Source organism: Lynx canadensis, chromosome A2, assembly GCF_007474595.2.
Source record: "Lynx canadensis isolate LIC74 chromosome A2, mLynCan4.pri.v2, whole genome shotgun sequence".
In the NCBI taxonomy this organism is placed as follows: Eukaryota; Metazoa; Chordata; class Mammalia; order Carnivora; family Felidae; genus Lynx; species Lynx canadensis.
The window spans coordinates 81,634,745-81,654,216 of record NC_044304.2 but is presented as its reverse complement, the minus strand read 5'-3'; the positions used below and the strand labels follow the sequence as shown (position 1 = coordinate 81,654,216).

General features: G+C 34.8%; 1 protein-coding gene across 1 annotated transcript in view; it reads right to left on the bottom strand.

The window, feature by feature from the left end:
• Positions 1-2,607: 2,607 nt before the first annotated feature.
• Positions 2,608-19,472, bottom strand: part of RSBN1L (round spermatid basic protein 1 like) — a 65,789-nt gene continuing 48,924 nt past the window's right edge. Inside the window, exons 4-8 of the mRNA XM_030307838.1 lie at positions 9,922-10,059; positions 8,023-8,165; positions 4,825-4,992; positions 3,408-3,516; positions 2,608-3,327 (exon numbers count right to left, since the gene is read on the bottom strand). Coding sequence (XP_030163698.1) covers positions 2,689-3,327; positions 3,408-3,516; positions 4,825-4,992; positions 8,023-8,165; positions 9,922-10,059 — 1,197 coding nt within the window. The 3' untranslated portion in view covers positions 2,608-2,688. The remainder of the gene's footprint in view (positions 3,328-3,407; positions 3,517-4,824; positions 4,993-8,022; positions 8,166-9,921; positions 10,060-19,472) is intronic.

Sequence of the window (19,472 nt, the reverse complement as noted above, 5' to 3'; positions counted from 1 at the left end):
TGAAACAAACAAACAAAAAAAGCACTGTAGCAGACACCACTGAGGTACCTTAGTTATTTTTTTAAAGGTCTGTGTATCAATTTAATAATTTACATAATCACTGTTTATATAGCATAAGATCATATAGAAACTACATCTTAAGTGCTTTATTATTCTGGTCCAACAAACTGGAAGTAACCAAAACAAAACAACAACAAAAAAACCTAACAAACTTGTGTTCAGATAAAGAACTGGAATGTACTAACTAGGAAACCATTAATATAATGCAATATTGAAATAGAAGTTATTTGTGTGTAACAAAGGTAGTCAGAAAGTTCTCAGATTGCATCTGAAGAGGATTTTAAAATTATAACCCGTAAGACAAGGAACATAGCATTATTCAAGGTGACAAGGCTATATCTTGAAATCTGAGCCCAGTGATTTGTATTTCACTTCCAGAGAAATGTATGCATTTTACAAAACATTACGTTTTCAAAATATGGACAAGTTTTGAGTATTGTTTATAAAAGAAACTATACCTAAAAGCAACCACTGTGGTTGTTTTAGATACGTCTTTTAGTTAAAAGTTTAAGGCTCATAATATTTTGGACGGATACCCTAAAGACATTTTATTACTGTATGATCTCATGCATCTATGTGTATACTACTGGAAAACTGAAATGAAAACGTTGTTAAATATATCACCCTTCAATTAAAGAAAGAAAAACAGAAAAACATTTTAACCACATGCTCTCCTACTTCTCAATACTGGTTTGTTATTAACTTTTGTATCCAAAAGGTAGATGCAAACGATAAATTTAGCTTAAAAGAGAAGATTTGAGTGGTGAAGAGCAGGCTAAGGCAGTAACGTATAAAACAAAATCCCTATTTACATTATCATGATTTATACCTTCCTTATCCCATGAAAATTCCTATGTTACAAACATATTGATTTCCTGTAAACCACTGAGATTTCCTACAATATTTGCCTACCCTTTTAAACTGTGAGCCAGAAATATCACTGCTGCAATTATTTTTTCTCCCTAACCAGAAAGATAAGCAGTTTTATGGGTACCACAAATAAGGCTGGGACAGAAACAATTTAAATAGCAACACTAGCCCAAAAGAACCACAGTTAAAAGTCATCAACCAAAGTAAGAGCCCAGAAAAATACCAAAGGTAAATAAAATTGATCTGCAATGAGAATTCCTTATATCAAAGCTTACATTAAAGACATTTGTTTGACTTTCAATTACAGTAGTGGAAGCAGTCTCAAATAGTGCTGAAGTCCATCACTGAAGAGATTTGTTTTAAGCTTTAGGTAGGCACTGGCAATCATGTTTCTACCCTAATTTTACTTTCTAGAGCTTTTTTTGGGGGAAAAAAGTACTCTAAGTTGTTTACCTGCTAAGGTAGGGAGAAGGATCCTTAGAAAAATGAGGTAACACATCTTATTTTGTTAGTTCTATCTCTGTATGGCAGCTGAGTCATTGCCCTTACGATTTTGTATTTGTCGTATTTTCCTCCTGTTCTGCAAGAAAAATGTAAAAAAGGATTTTAACTGCTCACAACTAAACATTCTGTAACTAAAGATTTTTACTCAGCTTCTATGAAGTATATATAGTACAGATGCTGATTAGTAAGAAAATTTTCTCAACTTATCATTCCACACACTACAGAGAAAATTTACTTAGGGCTATGCAATCTGGCCACAAAACTTCATTAGTTAGAAGAGTTAGATATCACTAACAGACCTTGTTTCTGCCAACTTTATAAAACTGTTTCTATTACCTAAACTGCTTTCTTAATGTTGAATATAAATATTTTAAAACATATTCCAGGGAGTGAGGCTAGGAAGTTTCACATATTCATCTTATTCAGCAATTTAAGAAGTTATGCAAAATATGATATACATATATATATATATATTCCCATACATACATACATATATAAATATGCTTTCATAACTGAACCTTGGTTTTAAAAATGCTTACACAGTGTGGAGAATTTAAGTATTCACTAGATTTGAATACGTACATTGCACTCCATTACCACTCTAAATGCATACACCAGCAGAAACATAACAGACCAAATGATTTAACTGAATTGTCGGTTTGTCTTTATGCAGACCCAACAGAAAACATATTTATTATTATGAACCTTTATTAAGTGGCTCACATTTCAGTATAAATCACACTAAAAAGATTTTTTAAAAGCTATTTACACTACAGTGCTGACACAGTAAAATGAAAAAAAAAATTGGTATAAATAAGCTCTATGGAAAAGCCTTTAAATTGTCAAAAAAGAATTCTGGCTCATATTACAAAATACATATATATATATGTTAATACATATATATATACATATATATACATACATATGTATACATATATATGTAACATATATATACATATATATGTATATATATGTTAATGTCAGCTCTATTCTAAAACCTACAATTCCAAATCAAATGATTTTTTTAAAGACTCCTTTTGTTTAAACCTGTAATGTTTACAGTGCATCTGGCCCTAAGTGCTTTGATACTTCACAGTTATGGACAGGCACTGAGGAATGTTACAAAGCTACATAAACTCTATTTTGTAACAGACTTGGGAGCAAGTCCTTGGCTTGCTTTCAGAATTCATGAATCTTTATTACATTATTAACTTAAAAAAAAAAAAAAAAGAATTGTAAATGGTATGTACAAATTCAGCACAAAATGTCATCATCTTTTCTATCTTGATTTGAATGTGCTGAACTAGGTTGTCTTGTATCAACTAGACTTATGTGACTTCCAGGACATAATTCTTCCTTTAAATCTTTGTTGGTATTTTCAAATTTAGAGTCCACGTCAATCTTAAATTCTGTAAATTGAACATGATCCAATTTTGCTTTAACATTCTTGCCATCCATATTCGGTGCTCTAGTCTTTTCAGGAATATAAACATTCACAGGTTCTTCCTTGATTCTTACAGATGGAATAGGTTCATGTTTAATCTGCTGCAGTTCAGATTTAGAATGAAGTTTGTCTGAAAAATTAGAATCCAAGGAGGTTTTGCTTATAGCACAAAGCATGTGGTCAGTGTGAGGTCCAAAAACTGATGATGTGGTATCTGGGGATGTGCCTGTTTCATGAGTAGCTGTATTCTGTACAGTGTCCTCCTCTAAGTGATATAACTTGAGCCGAACATGCCATGCTAAACTGCATACAGCTGAAACTGTCTTGAACTGATGAACAACATTCCTTGGAATAAAATAAATGTCATTATCATACAGCTGAATTCTGGCATAACGGATGCCTTCCCTCCTCAGTTGATTAAGTTTTGCATCATCAACCCACTGGACACACTAAAAAAAGAGACAGAAATACCAGTAAGTCTTTTCCACAATAAAAATTAAACTGAAGACAATAATGGTTAAAGATATACCTGGGACAGTGGAGGTTCATGTAAATCTAACTGCATTCGTTGAACTACTTCTAAGAAATCTTCAGCATGAAAACAAATTACATCTTTGGTTATTCGGGGTTGAGCAGGCCTACAAAAACATGAAACAATGAAGAATCTTCCATTAATGTTTCACTCAGTTAAGTCCTTATTAAATTTTATGGTCAAAACAAAAGTACTTAGAAATAAAGTCAAAATGTTTAAATATGTAAAGACCACTTTACATATTTAAACAAAGGGATAAAACCATGAGTTTTGGCTTAAACATAAATAGAACTCGCTTCATTTTATTATAGCTATGTATAACCGTATTTTGAAAAAGCAAAATAATTTGAATTGGTTAATTATAGAAATCAAAAAAGTAAGACCTTTATCTTAAAGGTCAATACTTCAACAAATTAAATGCTAAAGACGAAATTACTAAATAAAAATTAGAGGTAAATATGAGAAGAGAATACTTTCAATAAAGACATATATAACCGCAATTATGTGTAAAATTCCTAAGTCACTCGTAATAAATTAAGAGACATTCACTAGAAAAGTGCTACTAAACTATTACCACTCTATTTGCAGGGGATTAATAGTGTCTTTATAATTCTAAAAAATCCCCAAATTCGTCAAGTAATTAGCAATATACAAATACATTTTTATAGAACATGCTAAAAAATGGATTTTGAAATGAAATTCCAAGCAACAGAACTACAAAACAATCATACCAGGGCAAATCATAAACAGATTTTTAAAAACCAGTGATAAAGAGGGGCGCCTGGGTGGCGCAGTCGGTTAAGCGTCCGACTTCAGCCAGGTCACGATCTCGCGGTCCATGAGTTCGAGCCCCGCGTCAGGCTCTGGGCTGATGGCTCAGAGCCTGGAGCCTGTTTCCGATTCTGTGTCTCCCTCTCTCTCTGCCCCTCCCCCGTTCATGCTCTGTCTCTCTCTGTCCCAAAAATAAATAAACGTTGAAAAAAAAAAATTAAAAAAAAAAAAAACCAGTGATAAAGAGAAAATCTACAACTTATACATTACACTGATACACAGGGAAAGTAGGGTAAGATCATCAGGGACAATGATGACACAGTAAGCACCAAGTGAACCTTAGTTTTTCTTTAACCTTAGTTAAGGCAATTGTTTTTACTTCTCATCACTTAGAAAATCAAATTATTACGGTCCAACCCAAAAGAGTAAAGCATATTCTAACAATTAAAAAATTTTAGTGCAGTCATACAATTAGTCATACAAATACAGAGAAAAATGGAACTTTCTTTCCCCACAGGAAGAATTACTGAGAAACTTGCCAAGAAAAATTTTAGAAGCCAAGAAAACCTTTCATTAAAATAGCAGTCAAAAAAAAAAAAAAAAAGAAAAGAAAAGAAAAGAAAAAGCAGTAGTTAATACATACCACTCTCCACAGTGCACAGCCTTCAACACTCCAACAGCAGCTGTAGTCTGTCGTTCAAAACCTTGTCCTATATGATCTGCATGGGCTCTTGTCCTGTCTTCAAAGAGCATCTCCCGGGGCTCACTGGTTCGAGGTAGGTACTGCAGGTTTTTTATTTCATTGGTAGTTCTGTTAAAATAAAATCAAAGATAGACAGGTAGGAAGGGAGAAAGGGAGGGAGGAAGGGAGGGAGGGAGGGAGGGAGGGAGGGAGGGAGGGAGGGAGGAAGGAAGGAAGATAAATAGAGGAGGTGGGGAAAGAGGCTGGCCTACGTATTAAAGCTTAATCGCCTTCAAACATTTGTATTGATGTCCTGAGGCTTAACTGCCATCAAGGATTTAGTAATTACATAATTCAGACAAAAGGAAATTTTACATCACCTGCTCCCAAATCAAGTTCTATTTTTAAAATGAACAAGTACAAACAAAAATGCATATAATCCCCTCCTTTTTCTAACACAGTCTTCACAAAAGTGGCCACTGTAAGGTGGATAAACAACTAAATCATAGATGTTGTGGTTTACCCAGGTTCCCTTCCAGAATCTTTACCTGAGGTTTGGGTCTTATCTGTAGAACCATGCCCCTCATTCAAATCACGTGGCTAATGTAAGATATATTATCTGGAACAAACAGGTAACTTTCAAAAATGGGTTAATTAATATTTATAGAATACCTACTGTATATTAGGTGCTATCTAGGCACTGCAGCTAGTGAACAAGACAGTAGTGAATAAAACAGACAAGTTCCCTACTTTCATAGGAGTTGATATTCCAGTGGAGAAAGACTAACAAATAAATAAATAGGAAGAAAATACCAAATAGTAAGTACTTCCACAAAACATGCATGATTTATTGGAGGCAGAAAGGAAAACCTTAGCTCCCTCTTAAAGGACATCCACCTGCGTTCCCCTACGGCTCACCTAGATAAGCATACAGAAGCTGCTACTTAGTCTCATTCAATGCAAAAACCCTCTAATTTTGCTGCAAAAGGGGAAAAGGGTGAGAACAATTTCTTTGGGAGTCATCATCTTGTTTATCTTCCTATGTGGTTTTCTGTTGCTTTCAGAGACAAATCCAGATTGCCCCCATAATTTTCTCCTCTCATCCTAGACTTAACCCCTAGAATCACTCTTATTAGTTCTCTAATTTCCCACTGTCCATCTCTACTACCACTGCTCTTTGTGCACTCTTGTATTACAACACACACACACACACACACACACACACACACACACACACACACGTGATGCTACAACATACTTTTTTGCCTTTTGTGACTATGTTCTACAGGTGCCAGAAAGCTAGATGATAATTCCTGTGGAAAGCTAACAGGCTTTCAAGCCTACAATTCTAGTGTCATTAACACCACATTCTAATGAATTAAAACTTTATATGAAACATTTAGCACAGTGCCTTGGGCAATATTGTTATTAGTTGGTCAGACTACTACGTGATATACAATCATCACATATACATGGATTCTAATCCCTGAGGGCAGGCAGTTTCCTCAGAGGGCTGGTGAACTCCCTTAAATCACATGTAAAATTCTGTGTATATATGCACTGTTCTGGGGAGAGGCTTTCACAGTCTATTTCTCACTACGAAGAATGCTGAAATTAACATTCTTATACATTTACCTTTAGTGATTTCATTTCTTAGGACAGATTCCCAAAAGTAGTAGTGCTGGATCAAATAGTATATATGCATTAAACTTCATGAGCTATTGTTAAATTACTTTCACAGAATGATTATAGCAGCTCACCTTTCTACCAACAATATATAAATGGTTCTGTCTCCTCATACCTCCCAGCCTCTAATACTTTTTTTTTGCCAATGTAATAGGTAGAAATAGTATCTCATGATTCTTTTAATGTAACTGGCTGAAGCCTATTTTTCTACTGGGTTGTGTTACATTTTTGTTGTGAATTTGGGAATGCTTTTTTTTTTTTTTTTTAAATTTTTTTTTTTCAACGTTTATTTATTTTTGGGACAGAGAGAGACAGAGCATGAACGGGGGAGGGGCAGAGAGAGAGGGAGACACAGCATCGGAAACAGGCTCCAGGCTCTGAGCCATCAGCCCAGAGCCCGACGCGGGGCTCGAACTCACGGACCACGAGATCGTGACCTGGCTGAAGTCGGACGCTCAACCGACTGCGCCACCCAGGCGCCCCTGGGAATGCTTTTTTAACTTTAGTCTGGCACACAATATAAATGTTTTAGTCCAGTCTATCATGGTTTTGAACTTTGTTGTTCGTGTCTTTTTTCTCACAAATAGTATTACTATTATACTAGATAATACTAGATAGTATTTCTATCTTATTTGGTCTCTCCTAGGCTTAAAGTTTTTATTCTTATATTTTAATTTTTTATCTATTATGTTCAAATCTCTGACTTCTTGATAAGGGCTTGAGATAAGGGCTATGGTTTTGTTTTCTTTCAAATGGACTTCAATTATGCCAGCATTACTCATTAAATAAATCTTCCTTTTCCCATCCATCTCATACATTAAGGTCTCAACATATTTTGATCTATTTGGATACTCTATCGTATTCCAGTGATGTTTTTAAGCTTTACAATAATTTTTAATATCGAGTAATACAAGGCCCCCTCACTTATCTTCTCTTTCACAGTTTTCTTGGAAATTTGTTGACTTTACTTATCCTTCCTTCTTAACTTTAAAATCATTAAATCCAGTGCTGGAAGTGTGAGTCCAACTGGAATGCTAAAAACTTCAAAGGACACTCATTTATCCAATCTAGAACACAGTAGGGTTTTCCATTTATTTAGGTTATTATTTTATATCCTCCAGGAGATGTTTTAGTTTTCTTAATACGGGTTCTGAATATTTCTTATTAAATTTATTCCAAAATAGTTTATAATGTCTTTGTTGTGAATGACATTTTTTCCCATTCCTACTTACAATTTATTGTCATTTGCCTACATTACTCAAGCCTCATTTATACTTGATATTTTATAAAAAAAAAAAATTATCAGCACGTGTAGCCATTTTTGAATTTACATTTCAAGTATGCTCTAAACTTTCCCTTCCTTCTTTCTCCAATTTCCAACACACACACACACACACACACACACACACACACACACACACACCCAGTGTACAGACATCTATCCCTGGCAATAAAAATTTGTATTCAACATACCTTTTCCTTTTGAAAGGTGACTTTGGCATATCGGCCACAGGGATCATTTGTTCTCCTGGGCGCACCCACATGATGGGACCATCATCACTGTCTTTTCGACTCTCTAATTTTAGACTAGATAGTGTCCCCCATGGCAGTGTACACTAGAGGCAAAGAGTTACACAGAAACCAATTATTTTCAAAATGCATCTTCCAACATACATTAAAGAATACTGCCCCCTTGACAAACTTTCATATATACCTTTATACTTATACATTTAAAACACATACCTATTTTTAATATATTCCTATGTATTTATACATTTTCCTTCAAAAAATTCTATTTCAAACATATCAAGAGTAATTATTCTCAGATGGTTCTCTCCTCTAACCCTGGCAGAATATGATTTACTACATTCATCATTTGTTATTCCTCCTTCTACCAAATAAAAGGGTCATGTGATGTTAATAAGCTGGCAAAATAAGTGTTCTCCATGAGAATCCATAAAAATGAACTGAGTTATAAAAACTAGGCATCTCAAAAAAAAAAAAAAAAGATACCTCTTTGAATAATTATCATCAAAACCTAACAAAACGAAAAGGAAAACCAAACCAAAGTCAAAACTTATTTCTGTTCAGTAGTTGCTTGAAGAGGTTGCTGGTCTAAAAGCAACTTTTTTTTTTTTTTAAAAAGAAAAGAGAGAAAAAAATGTCTAAGGGCCATTGTCCTGGGAATGGTGAAAATGGTATTTAAAAAAAAAAAAACAAACACAACATTTATCCTATCATTTCCAAGAAAGGGGAGGATTGTCACATGAAATTTCTCCTGAAAGAATGCATTTAGCTCATTTGCCTTTAAAATTAAAATCTGAAACAATAATGTTTAAATAATGGTATTTTTTTTTTTTTAATTTACAGTTTATTTTGAGACAGAACGAGAGAAGGAGAGTAGAGAGGGAGAGAGAGAGAATTCCAAGCAGGCTCCATGCTCAGCACACAGCCTGACACGGGGCTCAAACTCACGACCTGTGAGATCACAAACTGGGCTAAAACTGAGTCGGATGCTCAAGCAAGTAAGCCACCCAGGCACCCCTAAATTACGGCATTTTAAAAATACCACTCAAAATAAATGCAATCAAATTCCATCATTTCACTAGTAAAGGAATAAAAAAATATAAGGGGAATGGAATGGAGTGAAAAAGTTAGAAAAGATATGTATACACACATAGATTAGAAAATGGAACAAGAAGTGAAAAAAGAAGAGATCTACAGCGAATTATGTAGCAAATATTAGAGATAAAGGGATCCTGTCATATTCTGACCTTTAAATTACTGATGAAAGAACTACACAGCTCAGAAATTTCTCTCTCGGTGGGACAGTCCCAGCAGCCCACAAGAAGAAATATTTTCTAGAATGCAGAGATTATTGAAAAAATAAATCTGGCTAGAAATAATTTAAAAATTTTAAAAGGGCCTTAAAGCCACATAGTCTAAATGCAATGTTTTATAGATGAGGAAACTGAAGTCCAGAAAGTTTAAATGGCTTGCCCATCCCAGGCAAGTAGAGCCAAGATTGAAATACAGAGGTATAATCTCCCAAGCCAGTTTTCCACAATGCCAAACTGCCATTACTTTGTCCTAAACACTTAATTTGTAGGCATCCTTCCTGTACTTTAAATCCTCTGGTACTCAGTTGGTACAAAGCTGACAAACGGATGGAACCTAATTTCCTCAAGTGGGAGCAACAGGCAAATGTTACTCTGGTCCACCACTTAGCTCTGCCATTATAATCAGTACCTGAGAAGTCACGTGCACACACACTACACAAGAATTCTATTTCTGAAACAACCATGATTTGTGTCACCCGTAGTGTGAAAGTGACACCCACGATTTAGACTGCTTGATACTGTTTTCTCTTACTTTTAAAAATGGTGAATCTTCCAACATGTCAAGGAACTCAGGGAAGTAATCTCCCACTTCTTCATCAACTGCTCCCACCAAGCTGATCTGTCGCATTGGGCCAGCTCTGTAAGTACCGTGAGAATATGTTCTTTTTACCTGAAGGATATGGATTTAATTAAAAGTTACACATAAGATAATGTTTACTATCATTCTGTAACACTAAATTATACTGTCTGAGAACATAAGAACATAATGTGAGGTAAGCAAAACAAAAGCCTTTACAAACAGTTAAAGAAAAAAAAAAAGCATGAAAAAAAATCCATACTAAGGCAAGCTATTTTACCTTCTCTAGCTATTCCTACACACTGCTTATAAAACCACAGATGAGATCAACAGCATAATTCTAGACACTAACTTCTCACAATACAGTTAATTATATGATCTATAAGGCCAATTAAATTATATTAAAAAGTTGTATACCAGTTTTTCCTAAATGCCTCATATCTTTTTATTGGAATTTCCCCCTGAAATGTTACATTTATCTGATACCAGTGGTTTATATGTCTGAAAGGCCACCAGGAATGATTTTCCCTTCTAGATCATACCATATTACCTAGGATCCAGTTTATTTTTATGATTAACTCTGATAAAAACTACTAGAGATTGAGAATCTGGAGTCCTAGGTTCCAACTCTACCTTTGCTATCTACCAGCTATGTGACCTTCAGAAATCACATAAATTCCTTGAGTTTTAGTTTCCTTAAGTGGAATGATTTACCTCAGATTGCTGAAGAACACTTAACAATTATATAAAGCTATAAAGCCACCTGCACAATGCTAGCAAATGGGTGGCATTCGAGTATCGAGTGAAATAAAACAACCCACACCTCAAGAATCTTGGTACTTGAATTCTGACAAGCACATTTAAATCCTCCAAAGAAATCTATGCTGTTTCATATCCTAATGGGAGTAAACAAAAATCTTTATAAGGCAAAACAACTTCCTTTCATAAACTTTAAGCAAAATCCTAATTATCTTTTTCATCTCTGGATTAGCTTTGGTGGGCACTAAATTTAGGGAGATCAAAGTATCTCACTTTGCCTGGGTCTATGGCAGTTTTAAAATTCAAAGTCCTATATATCTCAAGAGGCAAACCTGGAATGGTTAGGCTTTTGTCACATCATGGATACACTCTTAAAAGATATTCACATCACAAATCAAATTCCTATTATCACAGATGGCACAGATAGTCTTATGTACCCAAGAATGTAAGCCCTCCACCCCCATATTTAAAAAAAAAAAAAAAAAAACAGATGACAAAAATTCCATCACAATAGATTAATTTGACTCAAATACTAGAGAATTTCACTTCATTTTTATTATAATCAGCAAAAGCAATTAACAATGATACGTTAATTCCTTAATAAGTTTATTTACCAGAATTCCAAGTTTAAGTTTTGATTAACTGTCAAAAATTCACTTCTTAGAACCGTAACACACTCTTCCAATCCTCAAGTTAAAAAAAAATTGGAAGTTCTGTGTCCCCATTTTGTACTCATGATTTCATCTTTTTTCCTGTATCCCAAAAGTTCTTAGCATCTTCAATACTGAGAGAGCTAAATGTTAAGATCTGACTGTACTCTAGAGGTTCTAGATGGTTACATGTACTAACAGTACTACAAGAAAATTAGTCATCAGTGTGCATTCTGAAATGTAGTCTAACAAAGCTAAAGGTTATTATCAATTCAAAATTAAGCAAATTTACCAGAACGGACATAACATTAATTCTATTAGGTGATTCTGAGTTTGTGGCTTCAGTTTTGGATCTGCATATGATTGTATTAGCAGACCTCATGGCCATTCAGTGAAATCAGACTTACACTGCAAAACTCAAATTTTCCAAGTGCTTTGAAATACATTATTTGACCTGTAAAAGTCACAGTAAGATAATAATATTTCCACTTCAAACCAAATTTCTGTGCCTCAAATCTCCTTAATTTGTTTAACTCAGATAACTCATCTAAATCATTAACTAGTTCTGGGGCGCCTGGGTGGCTGAGTCTTAGGTGAAGCGTCTGACTTCGGCTCAGGTCATGATTTCACAGTTTGTGAGTTCAAGTCCCTCCTCAGGCTCTGTGCTGACAAGAGCCTGCTTTGGATTCTGTGTCTCCCTCTCTCTCTGCCCCTCCCCTACTCGCCCTCTGTCTCCCTGTGTCTCTCTCTCTCAAAAATAAATAAAACATTAAAAAAACTTTTCTAATTATTAACTAGTACTAACAAAGCCAAAATCAAGGAAGTCCTTGCCACCCAGCTTGTTCATTCTACGACATCACATTATCAACAACAATCAACTGAATAATTGGGGCAGTGACTCAATGATCAACTAAATAATTTGGGAAGGAGGAATCTTCAACAATCAAATTCTTCTAAAATACTAAGCACAACTCAATTTATGAGCTCTCCTAAAGAAATGGGCACTTTGAACATACTTTTCAAGAAAAGTCAAATGGGTGGATGGTCCACTGGACTTTCTTTCCAAGTGCAAAAATTAAATGTGTGCATATAAAAGATAACACCAAGAAAGAATGCTCTTTAATGTGAATGTTAGGAATCAAAGATAATCTTCTCTGAGGAAATGTAAATATGAAATCATAATAATTTATGTAATAGGTAGAAACAGGTCTTACTATACTTGAAATAATTTTTTTCGCAAATAACTGAGGTAGTTTTCTGAGTTCTACCTAGCAGTTGCCATGCAATTCAAATTGCTTCCATCCTACAAAAAACAAAAACCTACTAAAAGCATTATTAAACTATAGAGAAGACGGGATAAATACAGTAATCAGAAAACCAGAACTAATTACTAACAAATTTAACATTCAGCCCTCTTAAGAGTATAATTTCTGTGTTTAAATGTTAAGTAAAAATGTATCATTTAGTAACTGAAAAAATGGGTAAAGCTTCTTGGATGATAATATTAAAGACAAATGATAATGTCTTATCTTATAACTTAAGTACTTCACTAACTGACTTAACCAGATGTTAACCAGATGTTATCTTAGCCTAGAATGATTATTAATTGAAAGGAACATACTGACCTAGTCATCTCATTTCATTCAAATTACCTTTACATTAATTTCTAAGTTATAAACGTTGTTGTTTGTTTAAAACTAAAATGAAACGTGCTCGCTTCGGCAGCACATATACTAAAACTAAAATGAAACACATCTAAATTAGTACAGACTAATTAAAAACTATTAAAAACTTTAACATAATACATTAAATAAATTAGAACAAACTTGAGTCCCCCTCCCACCATTTCTATTTTGAGGCCACCTAAAAAGAGGCTATATCTTTTGATGATGTTTTAAAATATGGTCCTATTGTAAGTCATAAATATTTCAAAAGATAATTGGGAAAAACTAAATTTTCAAGAGTAAAGTAATATAGACTCTAGTCGTCAGCTTATAATCTTAAATATTGTATTTGAATCTTTATAGTTCTTGTCACCTCATGGCAAAATACATATATATTATATATGAAATTTACTTATATACATAATTTGCTTTAATAAAAGTACAGGTCTCTCTCCTTTTCACCAAAATGTGCTAAAACTGTAAAATACATCCTATTTGTCTACTATTAAAACCACACAGGTAAATTCTACCAGAAGTATGGTCTTTATATAAACTATGTATACTTATCTATCATGTTCAAAAACAAAACAGTAATTTTCTTCTAAAACATTTATTCTCCAAATATTAAAGATAATACTCTGATAACTCAATACGATGGATACAAATATATTTAAATTTAAAACTAAATTTTAAAAATTAAACTGAAGTCATCAAAATCTTACTTACAAAATTTCACAAAAGTAATTTTGTGAAAGCAATCTTTTAAAATACACTGTAATATAACTTTTAATTATATACCACTTAACTTTGTAATTTCACAACCCAATATTCAAACATAGACTAAATTAGTCGGAATCACTAATTTAATGTTTTAAACATGGCATATTCCACATAATAATGCATTCAAATTCAAAAAGTATGTATCTCTTGATAAAATATACAGATGGCACTTAAGTGGTTACAACAAAATGTAAGAATATGATCCACACACCTTTCACAAAAAAATGTAAGTACCTCTTGATTTAGAGGACACCTATTTTACTGCAATACTACATAGCAAATATCTATTCTTACATGGAATGAAATTAAACCTACAATATCATAAGACAAAAAGCTTCAACTCTCCAAAAATCATCTATTTAACAATTATAACTAAAGGGCAGTGGGGGTTGAGGGGGAGGAAACAGGTAAGGTTCTAAAGAATCTCTGGAGAGCCAAAATAAATGCCATAAAACCATGACTCATAAAAGGGTCTCTTCTGACATATGTTTCTACATTAGGCACAATCCTAACTAATCTCTAAAATCATAAAGGATAAGAAATCACAAATGTGAAGTGGGGAGCGGTGACAAGAAGCAGGCATACATATTTGCAACTCCCCTAGCATGCATTAGAGCATCAGAATGACAAACCTAGACTGAAAACAGAGTTAAATTGTATTGCATATGCTTTTAAAAAGGGTATTTTCATTAAAATCTTGGCACCTAAAACTATGGGCTTCCATTATCTAGAAAAACCACCTATCTGAAAAATATCACATCCTGATGACACTGGATATGAGATTACTTTATTTGCTTTGACTCACTTCAGTAAACAGTAGTCAAGCCATCAGTTTTCTGATGCAGTTAAAAAGTTTACTAGAAAATATCAAAACGTGTCACTGCTTTAAAACAAATCCTATATGCTAAAAGAAAAATGCATTGTTACAAAGAGTACACATATTTTTCCTCTCAATTTAGGTACACTCAAAAGACAACACAATAAAGATAGAAATGACATTTTTGCTTATAGTTAAATAGTTACATTAAGCTCATCTTTAAAAAGTGCCTGTTAGAAGCAGATGGAATATTTTTAATCTAAATCTCCTCCCTATAGCTCCCTTCACTGCCGCCCCCCCCCCCCCGCAAAACCTACCACCATCATGATTGCATGTTTACCTTTCCCCTCTCATATTCTTTATAAATGTTATAAAGGGAAAGAAAAATCAGGAATAGGAAACTTCTTGTACCCAATGCCTGTTTAAGTGTCAAAAACAAAATCTAAGAAGTTCTGGTTAACAAGAAATGAACTGTTTAATTAAATCATGTTTAAACCAAAATCCTATTCATTATTCCTCATGAAAAGTAATCTTTAAAATAAATGAACAAAAAGAAGACCTTATGATTCTGAGGTCGGCCTGCTTACAAAAAGAAAAAAAGTAGACTTTCTGACAAGAAAAATACAGCCAAAAATAAATCCGTAAGACTCAAAACTGTTTTATTTTATGTATAAAAATGGCTACAAGGGAAGAAGCAAATATGGTAATAAGTAATTCAAAAAAAACATGAAGAATGACTCATTTGAAACAACTTGCTGTTTCCTAAAATATGTTTCTTGATATGCCAGTCCCTGCAAAGAGGATTCTATACAGTCCAATAAATTTCGGAAACTCTTCCATGTGGGAGGTTTACCACACACAGGGACTATTAGCATTTCTGTGAGGTCTCAAGGTAAACATAACTTATTTGACCCAGGCTTACACAAACTATTCTGGCTTCAAAACCAGTTTTTCTCATACTTGTTTTAGCATGCCTACCAACATCCTGAGATAGTAATGGTTCCACAGAATAATAGTGAGCCATAATAAATACAGAAGATATTACAGATGTTCCTAGCTAGCTAGGATCAGCATCAATCTGAAGAAAACACAAAAACAGGATAGTTATCAGAACCAAAAATTTAGGGGGTGAGGGCAGAAGAGGCTGTCAATTCTGCTGGGTGTTTTGAGGGGAGAGGGGGAAGGAGAGGGAAAGTCTTATTTAAAAAAAAAAAAAAAAAAGCTCATCCCATTCTTACTGAGGCAAATCTAAAATCTAACATAAATGAGTGTGCCACAAGGGGGAGCCATTCCCCATCACATCTGGCATATCCTTTCAAATCAAAATCTAACACGTAATGACATTTAGTCAACATTCTATTTCAAAAATATCCATGTAACTTCAACTAAAATTAGGATAAAAATATCATTATTCATTTTTAAAACAGTACAATAAAGCAAAAAGTCCCCTTTCTCATTTAGAGCACCTGGCACTTGCTACAGTAATGTTTTGCATAGATCTGCTCCTAAGCATTCAAGGAAGATGGGACAGGCACAAATGGTCAAAATAAAATTTTAATACAAATGCAGCCAATGGTTCAAAGATGGCATATCTAATCATTTTTACTGGCCTAAAACAGTGAATGACCCCAGCAAGAAGCCAACAAATGTTAACTGTCTCATTCTGCAGAGGGACAAAGCTTAACAAATCAGATCAGATTTAATAACTTTCACTACTAAGTACCAGCCATTTAATCATGAGTTAACATCGTGACCTAAGTTATTTGATACAAACAACTCAGAACCAAGATGAAATAAAACCAGGATTCAGAGTTTGGGGAGGGGAAAGGTGGTCAGAAGATAAGTGCTCTGGTTTACATATTCTCACAGCTCCAACTACAGTGTTCAGAGTATGTGCTGATTAAATACTGAGTGACAAGAAAGAAACCTCATTTATACCTTAACAGATAAAACTCCTGTCTTACTTGCCTTTTTGTCTTCCTACTATCAAATGAATATTTGAACAAAATGGAGATGGTAGAAAAACGAAGACAAATGTGGAGATTGCAAGTGACGGCCAAAAATTCTTCCCAAGCATGTATGCTCACTTTTTTTAAACTTTTTTTTTCTAATGTTTATTTATTTTTGAGACAGAGAGAGAGAGACAGAGCACGAACAGAGGAGGGGCAGAGAGAGAGGGAGACACAGAATCTGAAACAGGCTCCAGGTTCTGAGCGGTCAGCACAGAGCCCGACGCGGGGCTCGAACTCACGGACGGTGAGATCATGACCTGAGCTGAAGTCGGACGCTTAACCGACCAAGCCACCCAGGCGCCCCTAAACTTTTTTTTAAATGTTTGTTTATTTTTGAGGGAGAGAGAGAGAGTGCAAGCGGGGGAGGGGCATAAAGGTAGACACAGAATCCCAAAACAGGCTCCAGGCTCTGAAATGTCAGCACAGAACCCAACACCGGGCTCAAACTCACGAATCTCGAGATCACGACCTGAGCCGAAGTTGGACACTTACCCGACTGAGCCACGCAGGCGCCCCTGTGTGCTCACTTCTAAGCAACATGACTGCACCAGTCCTATCATCAAGAAGTGAATCTGGGCCTAGCTATTTCACTTCCTTTGGCCAACAGACATTAGCAAACCCAACAGAAGCAGAGGCTTGTGCACTAGGGATTGCCCTCTTTCTGCTCTGTGGAGTCCTGCACCTACCACCATGTGTATGAGCCTAGGCTAACCTGCTAGATGATGAGAGAAATGGGATCATCACTCCAGGTGACAGTACAACAACCACTGGACATTCAAGCAAGATCTCCTAAGACCAACTGACCTGCCAATCATCAGACACGTGAATGAAGCCATTCAGCCCCAGCCAACCCAACAAAGACCTTAAGAACTCTCCAGACAGCCCAAAGAATTGTGAGAAATCACTTTAAGCCATTACGTTTTGAAGGTTTTGTTTGCTGCAGCAAAAGAACTGACAGGTTATTAACTTACAACAAAAATCCATGTATATATGTTTCTGTTCTCAAAAAGACTTTTATCATACACTTTGACTGACATTATATCACTAACCTCAGAGCCACAACACTACTGACATGACATGACCTACTAAAACAACATTATAATTCTACATGGTCTTTAAAATTTTCAGGCAACCTGCAAGGATACAGATGAAGATAGAAAACATAATTACACAAGTAAAAAGAATTCTAAAACCAAAAGAATTCAAAGACTAGGAGGTCTCGATCATCTGTCACTGCCGTGTGTGTGTCTGTGTGTGTGTGTGTGTGCGCGCGCACTGTGTGTATACACACACACACACATACACAAAAAATTTCAAATTAACACGTTTCAAGGATAAAGGCTGAATAGGTGCAAAAATGAGTTTTTGTGAAAACTACAGAGTAATATTACAAAGATAAACACTATAAAGATCATAGGAATGGTTACATAATTTGTCATCTTTTACTTTCCACAGAATTGAGGACAAATGAATTTTGGTTGATCAGATTTTAATCAGGGAGGAAGGAAAGAAGGAAGAAGGGAGGGAAGGAAAGGAGGGAGATAAGGAAACAAACTAGTCTCATGAGGATGGACTTAGTTTGGGTTCCACAAGCCACTGGTAGTCAGGACCATCAGGTTGCACTATGAATAGGTGCAGTAACAATTTTATGTCAGCATATACAGCAGCCCTTGCTTGTAGTATTAATTCTCTGGGTCTGATCTAAACTTGGGCATATGAGGACCTATTTTAAGTTGAAACAGATGAGGTTTTACTTACATTTTAAGCTTCAGTATTTGCACAGAGTACAATACTACGATACAAGGAAACATAAAATACATATTTTAACATTATTATACTGTTTTATCCACTAAAAAATAGTGCTAATTCATTATAGATACTCATTATCATGAATTTCTTTTCTTTTGTTAAAATTTTTTAAAGTTTATTTATTTGAGAGAGAGCGCACACGCACATAGCACAAGCAGGGTAGGGCAGACAGAGAGGGAGAGAAAAAGAATCCCAAGCAGGCTCTGCACTGAAGGGCAAAGCCCAATGTGGGGCTCAATCTCATGAACCGTGAGATCATGACCTGAGTCAAAATCAAGAGTCAGACACTTTAAATGACTGAGCCACCTAGGCGTCCCTATCAACAATTTCTTTAATGCTGCTAAGTGCATTTTCCAAACTAAGATTAAAGAAAAACAGTAAAGGTTAGATTTGCACACTTCCTCTCTATGAACTCATTCAATTATCTCTTCTCACATGTTTCTAGATCTTTTGAATACTGCTTTTTGGACTGGTTTTGACTAAATCTGAGGTTTTTCAGAATATAAAAGGCAGAAAGAGGAATTAAAGGATAGTGAATTACAAAATTTTAAAATTCAAAACTTCTCTATAGATTTTCTTTCCTCCGGTCTGTAAAAAGTATTATCTCTCAACTATACCAGGTTCTAGTAAACCTAACCTATTGAACTTAGTTAATGAGAGGTCATGATCAAATCATCAAACTAGAACATGAATTTGGCTTTGTTTCCCACACCCTGTCTTTGTTATGGTTGATATTAAGTGAAACTACATTCCAACACTGATACCTCATTTTCTTCCTCCCGTAGAATACTACCATGCATGAGTCCAATAATGTTATCTCAACCAATTCTTTTGGTGAAGACAAACGCACATGGCAGGATGTAGGCTAATTCATTTGACATCACCAAAATATATAGCCTCACTATATGATTCTACTAATAAGCATGCTGCACAATAATGCCATAGGTAAAGGGAAGAAGGGTGCTGAAAGAGAAATAAGGTACAAGACATATTTTCAGTTTCTCAAGATGAGTGT